The 17,232-nt window shown below is 41.5% G+C and overlaps 2 protein-coding genes across 2 annotated transcripts in view; both read right to left on the reverse strand.

Annotated features, from left to right (window-relative positions):
• The window catches only part of LOC117094877 (myosin-IIIb), a 116,187-nt gene extending 102,724 nt beyond the window's left edge, over nucleotides 1-13,463 (reverse strand). Inside the window, exons 1-4 of the mRNA XM_033231169.1 lie at nucleotides 13,322-13,463; nucleotides 11,914-12,067; nucleotides 10,644-10,732; nucleotides 8,510-8,639 (exon numbers count right to left, since the gene is read on the reverse strand). Coding sequence (XP_033087060.1) covers nucleotides 8,510-8,639; nucleotides 10,644-10,732; nucleotides 11,914-12,067; nucleotides 13,322-13,453 — 505 coding nt within the window. The 5' untranslated portion in view covers nucleotides 13,454-13,463. The remainder of the gene's footprint in view (nucleotides 1-8,509; nucleotides 8,640-10,643; nucleotides 10,733-11,913; nucleotides 12,068-13,321) is intronic.
• A 1,020-nt stretch (nucleotides 13,464-14,483) lies between these two features.
• LOC117094202 (myosin-IIIb-like) lies at nucleotides 14,484-16,322 on the reverse strand. The gene is made up of 3 exons (XM_033229408.1): nucleotides 16,275-16,322; nucleotides 15,890-16,016; nucleotides 14,484-14,812 (listed from the first exon to the last, which is right to left on the reverse strand). The coding sequence occupies exons 1-3, from the start codon at nucleotides 16,320-16,322 to the stop codon at nucleotides 14,484-14,486; spliced, it is 504 nt and encodes a 167-aa protein (XP_033085299.1).
• Between the last annotated feature and the right edge of the window lie 910 nt (nucleotides 16,323-17,232).

The raw sequence follows: 17,232 nt of genomic DNA on the forward strand, positions 1-17,232 counted from the left end.
TAGCCAGGATGGTCTCAATCTCCTGACCTTGTAAGCCACCCGCCTCGGCCTCCCAAAGTGCTAGGATTACAGGCGTGAGCCACCGCATCTGGCCAATGTATCTTTTTTTGGAGGGAACACAATTCAACCCATAAGAAATGACTGAAAAGATGAAAGAGGCTACTATGTTGATAAGAACAATCACATTAAGAGGAATAAACAATGCAGAAGAAATGACAAATACCTACAGGATCAAAATCTTTGTGGAGGTAAGAGAGGCAGGGACACTGCGTACAAGTAGGGAGCATCTTATCTGTAAGAAGAGCAGGGATGGTTCAGAAGCCCTTAGACCAGAAGGAAGATAGATACATTGATCATGTGGTATCTTTGTGAAAAAAAATACATAGAGGGAAGACAGAGCAAACAGGAACAAGGCAGGTGGATGCACAGATTTGGCTCATCTATCTATTCACTTATTGAGCAAAAATATATTGAATGCCTACTATATGCCAGATGTATTTTAAGGCTTTGAGGACACAGTAATGGACAACTGAGATAAAAATTCCCTACCCTCTTGGAGCTTACATTATAGTGAAGGAAGACAGACAATAAACACGATACATAAGTAAAATGTATATAATATGTAAGGTAATAACAAATGCTAAGAAGAAAAATAAAACAGGAATGTGGATATAAAATGTTGAATAGGTTGAAATTTTAGATAGGATAGCCAGAAAAGGTAGGTTTAGAGAAAAGATCTGAATAAAGAGAAGTCAGCCATGGGTATGTCTTAGGGAAAAAAAAAAAAAAAGGGAACAGTAAGTGCAAAGGCACCTACATAAAACCCACAGCTAATATCATACTTAATAGTTAAAGACAGAAGGTTTTCTCCTCAGGATCAGGAACAAAGCAACATGTCTCCTCTCAACACTTTTATCCAATATCATACTGGAAGTCCTAGCCAGTATAATAAGGCAAGAAAAAGAAATAAAAAGCATTAAGATTGGAAAGGAAGAAACAAGAGTCCTCATTCACAGACAACATGATTGTCTATACAGAAAATCCCAAGGAATCTACAAAAACAAAAACAAAAAGACTTCTAGGACTAGTGAGTTTAGCAAGGTTGTGAGTGACAAAGTTAATACACAAAAATCATCTGTATTTCTACATATTAGCAATGAATAACTAAAATCAAAATAAAAAACCATTTATACTAGTTCTATAAACTGAAATACTTTGTTTTGCATCTAACAAAACATGTATAGGATCTGTATGCTGAAAACAGCAAAATATTGATTAAATAAATCAAAAAAGATCCAAATAAGTAGATATACCATGTTCATGGAATGGAATATTCAACACAGCAAGGTTGCCAATTCTTCCTAAATTTGTCTGTAGATTCAATGCAATTCAATGCAAAATCCCAGCAGGACTTTTTATAGATACAGACAAGCTGCATTCAAAATTTATATGGAAAGACAAAGGAGCTAGAATAGCCAAAACCATTTTGAAAAAGAATAAAGTTGAGGGAATCATACTACCTGATTTTAAGACTTACTATAGTTGGGCCAGGCATGGTGGCTCAAGCCTATAATCCTAGCACTTTGGGAGGCTGAGGCGGGCAGATCACCTGAGGTCAGGGGTTCATGACCAGCCTGACCAACATGGAGAAACCCTGTCTCTACTAAAAATACAAAAAAGTTAGCCAGGTGTGGTGGCGCATGCCTGTAATTCCAGCTACTAGGGAGGCTGAGGCAGGAGAATTGCTTGAACCTGGGAGGTGGAGGTTGCGGTGAGCCGAGATTGTGCCACTGCACTCCAGCCTGGGCAACAAGAGTGAAACTCCATCTCAATAAAAAGACTTACTATAGTTGGGTGTGGTGGCTCATGCCTGTAATCCCTGCCCTTTGGGAGGCCGAGGCAGGTGGATCACAAGATCAGGAGTTTGAGACCAGCCTGGCCAACACAGTGAAATCCCATCTTTACTAAAAATACAAAAAAGTAGTCAGGCATGGTGGCGGGGGCCTGTAATTCCAGCTACTCAAGAGGCTGAGGCAGGAGAATCGCTTGAACCTGGGAGATGGATGTTTCAGTGAGCTGAGATCACGCCATTGCGCTCCAGCCTGGGAGACAAGAGTGAAACTCCATCTCAAAAAAAAAAAAGAAAAAGAAAAAAAAAAAAAAGACTTACTATAAATCTGCAATAGTGTGGTATTGGTGAAGAGGCAGATAGTTTGATCAATGATACAGACCAACATAAATAATAACCAATTGATTTTTGACAACAGTGCAAAAGCAATTCAATGGAGAAAGGATAGTTATTTCAACAAATGGTTTTGGAACAACTAGACATAGTTATGAAGAAAAAAACCAAAACACCTTAACCTTACATTTTATACAAAAATTTACTCAAACTGGACCCTAAATCTAAATCTAGAATGTAAAAGTATTAATTGAGCACCTATTCATACACAGCTATACACACAATACCTTGGTGCACCCTGGCTTTCACTAGTCAGTCTTTAACACCCTTGTTCAAGTTTTCCTTTCTCGCCCTAAAGCTGTGCTCTTCAAGAGCCCAGCCCAACCACTCACAGCAGTTCACATCAGCATCATGAGCCATCCTCTGCTCAGCAGCCTGCCATCATTTCTTCCTCCGCACACCCTCCCTCTGCCCAAAGAGTTCTTTCCTCCTTGTCCTATTCATTTAATCATCTAACTTCCACCTCCCTCTCCTTTCCAGGGCTGTAGGCCCTGGCTTAGAATGCCTCATTACTCCCAGACTGTCCAATGTTCTCTAGTCTCCTACTAAAAACAAACAAACAAACAACAAACACCACTCCAATAAGCCTTTCTTAGTTAAAAGAAGTCTTTCCTCATGTTGACCCATGACATTTCCCTGACTTTTCCCTTCTATTTTTATTTGTATGGGTATAGTTGTTATATTGCTTCACTTATGGATTTACACGCCTGTTCAGAATTTAGATTTTTTGTTCATCTTTTATACATTTTGGGATTTGGCACTATTGATCTCTGGCCATTCTAGCTGGGACTTTGTTGTGTTACTTCTAGAAATAACCTATGCACAGCACCATATCTAGATAGATTCCAAATACATAATTATCGATTGACTGAGATACACTCCCAAATTAAACAGAAAGAAGTGGGTCTCTTTGTAAGGAGGAACTCACTCCCCAGGCTCCCTGATGGAGCTGGCTCATCAGAGCCTCCATTTCAGGAAAAGCCAGCACTATCCATGTCTGTGGCCTTGAAATTTCATCACTTAGATTCAGCTCATCTGCCAGACCCTTTTGCTAAACTGTCAGGATAGAGCAACAGCCATAAGTGGAAAATGGAAACTGAGAGATGGATACCAAAAGGCGCTCTCTTAAGAGCTTAATTCATTTTGGGCATTACAGAATCAGGACTCCCAAAACTGAAAGCAAGGATTTCAGCAGTGAAGGTGCTATAGTGCTTTACAGATATGACAATGCGGGGGCTCATCTTGTCCCCTCCCCATCCAGAAAAAGAGGAGCAAATAGAAGTCAAGAAAGAGATACTTTATTGTTGATTTTCACTGCAAATCAAATTCCATGGAAGAGACCTGGGATTTCAGACAGAAGAAGGCAATGAGTGTAAAACTCAGTTCTAATTCTGAAGCAAAAATCAAACTTTGAGGTTCAGAGAATGTTCCCTCTGGTGCTATTCTTATTTTTCCTAGTTTCTCCCAAGTTCACAACTTCTTTAACACCCCAAACTACTATTTGGAAGTCAGAATTCATGATTCAAAGACAAAAATGAATTTTCAAGTTCTTTTTGAAATCTTCTTTCTTTCTTCCCCTGAGCCTTTTAAGCTTTTCTCTCAGTTTACTAGTAGCAAGTGGAACATTCCCCAAACAGGAAAATATGCCTTGAAACCCTGTTATAACATCCTTCCTTTTAATGTTTTTCTATTTAGATTATTCAGTTTGAAAAGTTCCAGCTGAAGGGTTAGAAAGCAGTGTTGCTGCTACTTCAAATTTTCACACCTAAAATCTTCAGAGGATTTCCTATCAATAGGAAGTATTACAAAGAACATTTCATCATGTCTGAAGTGGCCCATCTGCAGGCAGAAGGCTGGTTGCAGAAGCATGAGAAGAGAACAGAGAGAATTCATACTGACTGTGGCTGCCTCCCTTTACCAGAAAGTCACTGAGAACCTTGCAGTGAGAATGTGCCTCTCAGGCACAGGCACCTCCACAACCGGATGCAAGCGGGTGTCAGCAGAAGGGGGGCTACAGAAACCTGGGAGAAGCCCTGTCCCCTGGTGACCTTGGGCCTCATTATTCTACTCCTCATAGTTTTTAATCTCTTCAGCACTCTGGAAAATGGGAGCTGGAAACAAGAAAATGCCAACTGGATTACTATCTATGATTTTATATTATGATTGCACATATAAACACATAGTTTATCCTCTCAACCTTGATAAGAAATTAAATCAAGCCCCAGTAGTGTCATGTGCCATGTACATTTTGGTCAACGATGGACTGCATATAAACTGGTGGTCTCATAACATTATTATACCATAGTTGTACTGTACTTTTTCTAGGTTTACATATGTTTAGATACACAAATACTTGGCGTTGTCTTCCAATTAACTACAACATTCAGTACAGTAACATACTGTACAGGTTTACAGCCCCAAAACAGTAGACTACAACATATAGCCTAGGTGTATCATAGGCTATATCATTTAGGTTTGTGTAAGAACTCTATGATTGTACAACGATGAAATCAACTAGCAATGCATTTCTCAGAATGCATCCCCATCATTAAGCTCCCCATCATTAAGCTATGCATGACTATACTGTTTTTGATATATACTAATGAAGGACTGTTATCTGCCCAGCAGCCGAGAGAGGAGGCAACTTGAAGGAATAGGAAAGTGATCCTGGGGCTCTTTTGAAAGCAAAGGACAGTGGCAATCTAGCTACCAGAAAACGTCAACTTAAGTGTCAGGAATCCTTTGATAAAGAAATTAAAGTTTTTCTTTGCATTTAAACAATTTTAATTTTAATTTTTTTTTCAGAGATGGGGGTGTCACTGCGTTGCCCAGACTGGCCTTGCATTCCTGGGCTCAAGTGATCCTCCTGCCTCAGCCTCCTGAGTAGCTGGGACTCTAGCCATGTGCTACTATGTCAAGCTTTTTTTTTTTTTCTTTGCATTTTAAGGGGTCTTCTCTATCTTTTGGGGAAAAAAAAGCCAACATTACTGTGACACAGAATGCACACAACGTATGCAAAACATAAATGTACAGCATAATAAATATAATGCAAGCATCCACACAATAAATATAATGTAACCACCACTAAGATTAGGAGTCAGACCACTGCCAACATCTCTTAGGAGTCTTCCTAACAAACGTCCTTTCCTCTTTCAAAATTGTTGAGGAGTCCAGCACCGGACCTCCTTTTACATTTTGGGCTAATTGCCTCCAAGGCTTCCGAACTTTGATTTTTTTTTTTTTTTTTTTTTTTTTTGAGAGGGAGTCTGGCTGTCACTCAGGCTGGAGTGCAGTGGCCGGATCTCAGCTCACTGCAAGCTCCGCCTCCCGGGTTTACGCCATTCTCCTGCCTCAGCCTCCCAAGTAGCTGGGACTACAGGCGCCAGCCACTTCGCCCGGCTAGCTTTTTTTTGTATTTTTTAGTAGAGACGGGGTTTCACCGTGTTAGCCAGGATGGTCTCGAACTCCTGACCTCGTGATCCGCCCGTCTCGGCCTCCCAAAGTGCTGGGACTACAGGCTTGAGCCACCGCGCCCGGCCGAGATGGAGTCTTATACCGTTGCCCAGGCTGGAGTGCAACGGCGTGATCTCAGCTCACCGCAACCTCTGCCTCCCAGGTTCAAGCGATTCTCCTGCCTTAGCCTCCCTAGTAGCTGGGATTACAGGTGCCTGCCACCACACCCAGCTAATTTTTTGTACTTTTAGTAGAGATGGGGTTTCACTATGTTGGCCAGGCTGGTCTCGAACTCCTGACCTTGTGATCCACCTGCCTCAGCCTCCCAAAGTGCTGGGATTACAGGCGTGAGCCACCATGTCTGGCCTCAACTTTGATCTTTTTCCTTCCTCCCTATAGTTCATTCCTCAAAATGAGTTTGTGAAGTAATTGCCCATAATATCTATGCTTACTGAACTAGTGCTCCATTTAATTTCAATAAAACAATTAAAGCAAGGAAAAATAAAAATGACAAGAAAATGGTTTCTTATACATTGAAAATATTAGTATATTCTCTTCCAAAGTGCCAGGATGGTGTGGGATCTTGCTTCTAGTGGGAATGTCAAGATATGTAGGCACCTTCCCCTTCACAAGAGGGACATGCCTGAAACAAGCATTGGCAATCAACAGCATAACTTATTTCTGTCCTGTGAGGTTTCCCATCTTCAAAGGCTGTAACATAATAGCCCCCAAAAATATAGATTATGAGTGTTTTAAAATTTAGAAAAGTAATATTCTGACATTCAACACAGGACGCACAATTATGTTAGAATTGAGGTCTGAGGGCAACTATTGTCATAAAGAGATAAATTAGGGCCCAATTTTGTACAGAAAATTCTATATAGAAAATGAAGGTAAAACAAAATTCTAGTTGGTGTATGGCAAAGCCATATTACCTTTACTGCTGTATTTCCCTCACTGCCTAAAAAGTACCTTATTACTAGAAGCTGTTCTATAAATGTTTGCTGATTGAATTCATTCCTACATAAACAATTCCTGAAAAAGACAACAGAATCATGCTTATAAGTGTTGATGTTTGTGGCTTCTTAATTATACTCAACATGTGGAGAATCCTAAGCTATACTCAAGCTTAGGAGCTCAAAGGAAATTACTATGCATATATATAGCTCAGGAATACCAGGAAGCCTATTGGGACATCACGTTTGTTTCTAGTCTTATTCTTCACTTTCGTTGCTATCAACTGGTGTGGAGTGTAGTTTCAAAACAAGATTCATTAACAGTTACAAGACAAGAGGAAAGCTCTTCCGGAGGGAATGAAAAAGCAGCAGCAGTGGAGGTTATCTCTTTGTTCCTGTTCCTCCCACAGTTGGGTGAATCAAGGGAGAACAGAGACTGGCTGCAGGGCCTTACTTTCTGCATAGCGCCACCTAGTGGTCCAGACTGTTAAATGGTTTTTATTTTGCCAAAGGTTGAAAAATCGGAAATTCCAAAGTTGTGAACAGATTTGACAAGCCGTTATTAATATTTGTGGGAGGATGTAAATGCCAGCTGAAGAGTTATTTGGATAGATTTTTCTCCCAGAGAGCATGTCCCCTATCAATAACGGTTGTCTCTTCACCTCTGTGCTGAAGTCACCTGATGAGGAATCTACATCCCTGGGTCTCTGTAAGGAAACACCAGCCAGCCCTTTCCACACCTGAGCTCCCGGGAGTCCATACCGAATTAAATCCTGGCTGCCCCAAGGAAGGCATGGAATGGAAACTGGAGGGCAGGCTTCTGATGGGCACTGCTACTAGTTTTGTTTACATGAGCATGTCTGAAGAAACAGCCGGATTTCAACTTTCCTTCCAAGTTAGGATGAAGCAAAGGCTGTAGACTGTGGATTTTTTTTTTTCTTAGCCAGGCTTTTAATTCCTCTGCAAGTTGCTAAAAATCAGATCTGGCAACCAGTTAAGAGGAATGTGGGAAGAAAAGAAGAGGAAATAGTGAACAATGAACAGTGATAAAGAGGTTTCTCTTCCTTTTTTTCTTAAAAGCATGCCCACTGCTATTTCCAGACCTAGCCTAAAAAACACAAAGCCCTTGAGAGGAGAGCTGTGAGAAGGCTGAGTTGGCCACCCAGCTAAAAGCAGCAGAATCCCAGGTACATTCTAAAAGGTTGACTCAATTAGAATCCATTTGGAAAAACAGTTAAGACCTGGAAGTTCTGTTATTTGGCCCTAGTTTCCTGCTCTTTTGGCATGAGGACTGACAGCAGCTAAAGAGAAAGTAACTATAAGTAGGCGAAGGCCACACACATAGGCCAGTGATGGACCTGTTCCAAGTTGGTTAGGAGAGAGGTGGGGTGGGGTCATAACTGGGTAGAAATTGGACCAAGGTGATCTTTGAGGATCCCCTGACCTCTGATTCAGCACACTCCTTTCACTTGGAATCACACACAAATAGAAATAATCTTCCTGATAAGTCTTGGTAAACTGAGACTATCCTAGAGTGCTTAGCATGAATAAATGATATCGTATGGCTTTATAAAGGGAAGAATGAAAAGACGGACGAGAAAGTCTAAGAGTTCATGTTATGGATAGTGTATGTATGTTTATGTGTGTGTGCACACATGTCTGTGTACACACTGATGCTGCATAATTAAGTTACAAAAGAAACAATCACTTTCCTTTTCTTGAATTTAGACCCTTACTTCTGCTTAAGGAAGTTCAATGTTAGTGGTGCAGCCCTGGCAGTATTCAGACACTAACTGAAAAATTCCACCTGGTCTTGCAAAACCTTTGGGAGAAGGGCTATCAGAGGGTTCCCAGGTACCTGTTTTGGTCAGAGGGATTGAGAAGAGCTGCTGAAGAAGCTTGTTTTCTGACGTTCTCAGGACCACAACCACATCAGCAGGGAGAGTGTCTCTATTCTTCTCAAGAACCCCAGAAGCATCATATAATACCTGTAACATGAATAGCAAACGGCAAATTAGCCAAGTCAACTGTCCATCATGGGTGACTCTGGCAAATTGTCTAGCCAGTCATTAATTGACCTCTATATAGAACTAATCTTGACATAGCCACGCTTTTATAGGCACAGCACCAGATAAAGGGAAAAATTAGGATTTTTGACAGACCAGTTTATCTTATTGTCTAGTTACTTTTTTTTTTTTTTTTTTTTTGAGATGGAGTCTTGCTCTGTCGTCCAGGCTGGAGTGCAGTGGCATGATCTCGGCTTACTTCAACCTCCGCCTCCCAGGTTCAAGCAATTCTCCTGCCTCAGCCTCCTGAGTAGCTGGAACCACAGGTAGGTGCCACCATGCCCAGCTAATTTTTTGTATTTTTAGCAGAGATGAGGTTTCACTGTGTTAGCCAGGATGGTCTTGGTCTCCTGACCTCATGATTCACCTGCCTCGGCCTCCTAAAGTGCTAGGATTACAGGCGTGAGCCAAATCACTGGCCTGTGTAGTTGCTTTTTGAAGATAAATCACATGAGAATAATTATTAAAATATATTAGATACCATGTGCAAAGCATCCATCCTATGAGCTAAACACTGTTATTATCTCCATTTTACTGGTAGGCAGAGACTTAGGAAGAGGCTGAGTAATGTGCTCCTGGTCACACATTTCACAGGTGGTAGGTAGGTATCAAAACTCAGGCAGTTTGCCTCTATGCTCACAACTACTTTAAGTACTCTCACTGTCTCCCTAGGTCCTCATGCGATCTGAGTGATCACTCAAGGCTGCTGAGTAGTTCTTGGTTCTCAGAACAGAGGGGATCCAGTTCATATAAATTGTAAGGACCACCCTCAGAGAATTCCTTCTCTACAAATAAGCTTTGAATGGCAAATGGATGCAGCAAAGGACACAGAGACCAGGAAAAAAAAGTTTTTCCCCTAAAATCAAGAAAGGAAAAGAATAAGAAAGAGTCAAGAAGAGGGATGGGTAGGACATAGGTATAAAAGGACAGAGAGAGGTGAGAAGAGGAGGACAGGAATGGGAGGCAGAAAAGAGGAATGGGGAGGGGAATCAGGGTAGATGCTGGTATTTCAGACTCAGAAGGATATTAATATGCCGAGGTAGGTCAAAAACAGAATTGCGATTTGTAACAAAGATCCAAAATAGACACCATAAAGTACTATTTGGAGAGAAAAACAATCCCCTTCCCGTGTACTAGAATTTCCCAACATCCAGTCAGGAAAATCAGTTACAACGGTATGATGTGAATATGAAAGACAATTTCAATACATCTTAAATCAATAAAATAACCAAAAATGCCTTTTATTGAACTCCCACCAATTTTCTGGACCTACAGCTCATCAGACCCCAGAGGAACGAATCAGCCATAATTCAAATGGCTCCTTTGGGAGTAACATAAGCAAGGAGCTTGCGGTTATAAGATAGGGAATTTCCTGAATCAGTCACTAATCTGCTTCAGGAACTTGAAATTCAGACGGAGGCATAATGTATGAAAAGTGGAAATTTCAGTTAAGTTGTAAAAGCTTAACATCTGGATAATAATGTAGATTTTTTTCTTTTCATCTGGACATTTTGGGGCCCTTAGATATATGATTAAAGTACTAAAAATTGAGTCCCACTGTGATATTAACCTTCCTCCATTACCTACATGTCTCCAAATGACTTTAGAATGTGAACATTTACCACTAAACACCGCAAAAAGCTGTAATATGTTTTCTCTCTGGAGAGCTGTCAGTTCTAGGCCAAACCTCAGGTGAGAAGCAGATGACAACTCTGTGGGCCACCCCAGTAAGAAATTGCTTCTATGCCAGGGGCAACTTTCTGTGAGTGGCACCACTGAGAAACTTTAAGAATTATGATTAGGTATTCAGGAAGAAGTAAAAGGGGAAAGAAATCTGTAAGCAATTTCATGAGCAGCACAGACAGGGTAATACAGACACTTACCCTTTGTCAAATTCAGGTCTAATAACTGTCACACTGGCCTCACCTTTCCAGCATAATGCTGAATGCCAAAACACAGCTCCACTCCTTTGGGCCTCCAGAAGTATTTGCACCGTAGATTATCTTCAAATTTATCTGTGTGGATTTTTATGTTGGAGAGTTACAATGTGAATTATTCCCTCTTTCAAACAAAAACTTGTTCCTTGAGTCATGAGTGACTCAGAAATAAGGACTTTCAGAATAAGGCCTTGACATTAACAAGGGTAGAGAAAGATCACCGATATGATGGACATTTATCATATCCTTGCTTCGCTGTGTAGCGTTGTTCTTTAGTGTCAGCCTGTGCTTTAAGGTCATATGTTCTCCTGCTGTTTCTAAGGACTCCTAGCATGGACACTGATGACACCAGAGGCCCTGCCAGTTAGTTTTAGAACCATAAAGATTTCCCAGGGAAGGCAGATGACCCTGGTTTAAACTCATCTGGGCAACTTGTGACAATGTTATATATAAAAGAAATTGTAACTGAGGGTTACAATTTCAACTCATAAAAGTTAATCTCTGCCACAAATCAATTTTCTCTCTGGGGAAAAGGCTTGAAACTTTTTATTCCTCCTTTAACACACAATCTTTGCTATTGTAGTTGAAAGCCCACTAGGTGTGAGAAACTGTTAAGCACTAAAAGCACATAAAGACTGAGGCTTCATTGCCCCAAGCACCTCACAGTCTAAGTGAGGAACAAAGGTTGTGAAAAACACTGAAGATTCAAGAGGAATAGGGTACAGAATAGAGGGCCTTTGACGTCAGAAGGAGGTGCCCTGTATTCATCCCGAAGATAACAGCAACCACCTAATGAGAAGGTGGCTTTAGAAAGACTAAACTAGCTGCGATGTTCAGGGTAGATGGGGAAGGTAGGAGCCTGGAAGCCAGGAGACTGGAAAGGGCTTCTACATGAAATCAGAGTAGAGGTGGATGGGAGTCCAGGGGAAGACATGAGAGGGGGGCACACAAAGGATGGGAAGCAAATATTGGCTATAGGAAAGAAGAGAGAGGAAGGCGTAAAAATGAAATCAACACGGGGTAATGCTAATCATGCTGGCAGGAACAGGAAAGTGGGAAGGGTTAGGAATAACGATGGGTTTGCTTTAAGATTCAAATTCTACCACTACATTTCAATTCAATTAAAAAGAAAGCCTATATTCTTACAACCCACGACATAGACAAAATATGTAAGGTAAATTCACTAAAGTACACTCAATTGATGATACGAACCAAGTTTTGTTCTAAATGTATATGCCTTTTTCTCAGAAGGAACCTACCAACCAGGGTCTGGTCAGTTGCTTGGGGAAACCGACTTTCCTCATCCAAAAGTGCAAGTAGTCCCAGGGGTTTCTGGAGGAACATGTCCAAGAGCGGGCGGTTGTCCTCATATTCCACAGGTATAGCATCAATGCCTTCATTCTGATACTCCATCTGGAGGGAAATGGATTGTGATTCTTTCCAGCCCAAAACCAGCCTTGGTACTACCAGGATACTTTGACATGGACTTTTTGGGTCTAGCAACATTGAATGCATGTGGAAAGCAGGATATGTTTTACGTGTATAATAAAGGAATCTTCTGCATAGAACACCATTAAAGCTGTGCATTTAAATCTGACTTACAAGTGGCCTCTGGCAGGCAGCTAAACCCAGTAAAAGCTCTGTCTCAAACGTGGACTTGGTAACTTATCATTTAGAAACTAATGTACAAGGAGGTAAAGCTGAAAAAAAAATTATTTTGGTGAGAAACGTGGTTTAAACTAAGAAAACAGAATTCTCTTCTGCAAGGAATTCTATAAAGGAATCATCTAGGGTTGGAAAACTAGAAAAACTCCAGATTAGCAGGGAAATGAGTGGAAGGAACCTGGACCGAAACAAGAGTGGATGGGAGAGGAGTGCTATACAGATTTATCCAGCTTCAGAGATAAAAGCAATGCTGGTATTTTCACTAAATGTCTTTGTGTGTATCTAATCACAGTTTAGTTTGTGTGTCCTCATACCTGCATTAAAACAATTATCCCTGCATCCAAGAGGCTTAGCCAGAATGTTTCATTATTGCAACTACTTCATACAGAAGAGAGTCTTAGGGTTTAAGTAAAGGTTGAGGCTGAGCAGACTGCTATGTAGGCTGCTGCCACAGGAAGAGCCTCATCCCTTGGGCCCACTAGTTTCTCACTCTGTCTTCACAATTTATTATTAAACTCACAGAGGGACAATTTCCATTTCTAGAAAACCAAGAACACATCTTACTTCTCTCTGGAGATACCTCTCCAGTTACTGAGGGATCTGGTACATAGCACATAGGGGATAGGGAGGGCTAGTGTAGCAGTTAAGAACCTATGTCCCGAATTCCAGGTCATTTGTGTCATTTTGAACACAACCATAAGTATTTTTAGTTAAATAAAGTAGAAGAGATACAGCATTTTGAGCAATATGCACAAAAGAGTTTTGACGCAACATTTAAATGAGCGACTTGTCACCAGCTCCACTCAAGTGAGGAAAGGTACCTTTCCACAGAAATCAAGACTTTTTTCAGATAAATTTAGACTATTTAGCCAGGACTGCCTTACCCTGTTTTCTCTCTAGGGTCTTTTGCCTGTTAGTCTACAGGGTTTCTGCTACAAAGTGTGGGCAGCTTGGAGACACCTTTTCCCCATCAAGTTTAGTTACCTCAGAGTTCACTATTACCTGCTCAAGAGCAAAAACGTGCTGATTGAAATAGTACTGGATTTGCTCATTGGCGATGTTTATGCAGAGCTGCTCAAATGAATTTCTCTGAAAATTCTCAAATCCAAAGATATCCAAGATCCCCACATTCATCCCATCTTCTGCACTACTGCGTGAGAGAGAAGAACAAAACTATTTAGAGGAGGAAACACCCACCTCAAGATGATGAGAATGTATGTGCCCAAGTATTTATCAACTCAAGTACCCAATTCAGCCACTCACGGAAAGCAGCATCCTGCCACCCCTAAGAAAAGCAGTTTGTGTCTGAAACTATTTGTTCTTTCGGACTTTCAACAGTATTTCCAACTTCTTTTTTTTAAGCAGTAGAATCCTTTAGCATCTTACTCAGGAACTCCATATATAAAATAGATGTTTAAAAGTCATTTTGTTTGAAGGGGTTGAAGCTGTTGCTTATTTATTCTCCCACCTATCTACCCCCAAAGGTAACTGGAAGAGTACTCTTCAGAATTGGATGTGGTGAATTCCTCCACATATGGGAAACCACTATGTTTAAGGAAAGAGCAAGGAAAAGTAGTCCAAGAAGTAGGAATAATAATGTAAGATAGTGTGCTTTAAAATTTTTCATAAAATGTCTCTGATTCTAAAAACAACACTATGAAGAGGATATTATTATCTTCATTTTACAGGTGAGAAAACTGACTTAGAACACGAAGTTGATTAAAACCCATTTATGCTTGGCGTTCCAATAATGGAACGTCAAGCATATGGGAGTTATTCACATCCTACTGCTCAAGGTCATCGCTAAGGTCTGATCGAAAAAATTCAAAAAATTGCCACCTCAGGCATAAATGGGTTAAGTTGTAGAGTTGGGGTGCGAACCCAGTTTGTCCAGCTCCCAGCCAAGACTGTTCTCTCAAATACTGCACTTTAGTGGCTCCTTCAGTCATTTGCCTCTCGGGTACAAACGCTTCAACTCTCCTGGATCTCATTGTGTCTTCTAAAAGAGAAGGCCTAAATTAGCCGGGCGTGGTGGCACGCGCCTGTAATCCCAGCTACTCGAGAGGCGGAGGCAGTTGAATCGCTTGAACACCGGAGGTGGAGGTTGCAGTGAGCGGAGATCGTGCCACTGCACTCTGGCCTGGGCGACAGAGTGATACTCTGACTACACAAAAAAAAGAAAGAAAATCCCAGAGAGGACCGAATGCTTCCTTTTGCAAACTCTAAGGGACGGCGGGGTCAATGGCAGCTCTCCTGAGCCCTCTGCTCTCCGAGGAACTTGCCATATGTTTTTGTCTGGCTGCAGGAGTGTATTAATGCGATTCACAATCCAGCTGAAGAGCCTCCCATACAGGGCTTTGGACATGGCGTCTCGAACGTCCGCAGCCCTGTCTACGGTATTGGCACGGATGATGGTCTCGCCCCGGGTGACCACACAGTGGGAGGTGAGGGCCTCCTGGAGCTCTTCGGGGCTGATGCACAGAACAGAGGCAGCTGAAACAGAGAGTAAGGATAACATAGAATGTAGCCAGACCTTCGTTCATTCAGTCTGTCAGCACTGATTCAACATCCATTATGTGCCAGACTCCATTTTGGTACTTTTCACTCAAAGATAAACAGGCTAGGTCCCTAACCTCAAGAAGTTTCCAGACTGACACAGTATCTCCCAAACTGTTCTGAAAGCTCTTACTTCATAGATGCTTGATGAAAAAAAAAGGAAGAGGTGGTGGTCTTTTGCCAAATAAATTGGGGAAATAGCTGCAGACTGTATTTTACCCTTAGACAGTCACAAAATATACTCTTATATTAAAGGCCCTAAAATGTCCTACAGTTTAACACAAAAAAGGTTTTTACTTTATTTAAATCAGTTTGTTTGTTTTTCATAATTGAGGATTCTTACTCTTTGTGCCACCATAATTACCTGTGGAACTTCAAAAATAAACAGGTGCCTGCTTTCTTCTCCTGTATATGCTGATATAGTGGATTCAGAATGGGCCCAACCTCCTGTATTTTTTTCAGTTTCTAGATGATTTTTTCAAAAACAACTAAGGTTAAAAACCAATACCCAAAATTACCTGCCATAGAATTCTTTTCTACAGAACTCTTGCAGCTTATGGAAGGAACACTGGTGTTCCACAGGACATCCTTGGGGAAATACTAGTTCATGAAAACATCCAGAGCCATTAGAAGGACCAGCAGGCTGGGCGAATCCCAACACTTTGGGAGGCTGATGGGGGGGGGCGGGTGTGGATCATGAGGTCAGGAGTTCAAGACCAGCCTGGCCAAGATGGTGAAACCCCGTCTCTACTAAAAATACAAAAATTAGCCAGGTGTGGTGGCAGGTGCCTGTAATCCCAGCTGCTCTGGAGGCTGAGGCAAAGAAATGCTTGAACCCAGGAGGCAGAGGTTGCAGTGAGCGGAGATCACGCCACTGCACTCCAGCCTGGGTGATAGAGCGAGACTCCATCTCAAAAAAAAAAAAAAGACTAGCAAATGCTGCATTATATTTTACAGAGCCTAAAGAAGCATGTGCTTTGGCAACAACACAGCCCACAAATATCAAATAATTACCATTTTGCAAAGCTTCAGCATTGGGCACCTCACTTTTATCAGTCTGATGTTGAGAGGAAATAGCTGCAAACTCAATGTTCCCAATATTCAAAATCCCAGCCAAAATTCTGTACACTGAGTGCACCTCCTGAAAAGGATATCAAGAACCATATATGAAGGTCATTGCCAATCAAACTAATGAACCACTAGACCTGTAATGGACACTACTAGTCGTTTACCAAAGTCCATTCTCCCTCTTTTCCTGGACACACAGCCAAATTTCCCAAACTCCTTTGCAGTTAGAGGTCATCATATAACCACATTTTAACAATGAAGCAAGCAGAATGATGTGGGTCACTTCTGAGCCCAGGCCTTATGGGCATGAGCATACCTCCTCTATACTTACCTTCTCATTATTGCTGGCTGGAACTCCCAGCAACCCAGCCTTAGCCATGCCACTGATGAGGATGCCTTAGACCAACAATTGCACAAAGGGAGTTGCTCTGCAACCTGAACCTCTTATCTGGAAACAATTATAAGAGATAACTAATCTTCTTTGTTCTTTAAGCCACTTTTAGCCTTTTACCCTAACTAATACCAGCTCCCAAATTCAGGTATGATCTTTTGTTCAAAGCAAGAGAGGAGCTGTTTCCTTAACCTCTTTGGAATATCGCTTTTATGAAGTAGTTGGGAAGACATTCATTCATGGCTTCTGGAATATTTTAAAGTTAAATGATGGACTATATAGTTATGAAGTCAGGAAATATTTTGAAAGAGTCGCTAGAAATTATCTGTGATAATTGTATATGAAATTATATTTTCATACAACAAGAAATATATATAATTAACCTTTTTTTGAGATAGAGTCTTGCTCTGTCACCCAGGCTGGAGTGCAGTGGCACAATCTCGGCTCACTGCAACTCCTGCCTCAGCCTCCCGAGTAGCTGGGATTATAGACACGCACCACCACACCCAGCTCTTTTTGGTATTTTTTAGTAGAGATGGAGTTTCGCCATGTTGGCCAGGCTGGTCTTGAACTCCTGACCTCAGGTGATCCACCCGCCTCAGCCTCCCAAAGTGCTGGGATTCCAGGCGTGAGCTACCGTGCCCAGCCAACAATTGACTTTTGTTTTTTTGTTTTGTTTTTTGTTTTTTTGTTTTTTTGAGACGGAGTTTTGCTCTTGTTGCCCAGACTGGAGTGCAATGGCGCTACCTTGGCTCACTGCAACCTCTGCCTCCCAGGTTCAAGTGATTCTCCTGCCTCAGCCTCCTGAGTAGCTGGGATTACAGGCATGTGCCACCATGCCCAATTAATTTTTTAGTTTTAGTAGAGACGGGGTTTCTCCATGGTGGTCAGGCTGGTC

The sequence above is a fragment of the Trachypithecus francoisi genome, unplaced genomic scaffold (genome assembly GCF_009764315.1).
Source record: "Trachypithecus francoisi isolate TF-2019V2 unplaced genomic scaffold, Tfra_2.0 Lachesis_group13, whole genome shotgun sequence".
In the NCBI taxonomy this organism is placed as follows: Eukaryota; Metazoa; Chordata; class Mammalia; order Primates; family Cercopithecidae; genus Trachypithecus; species Trachypithecus francoisi.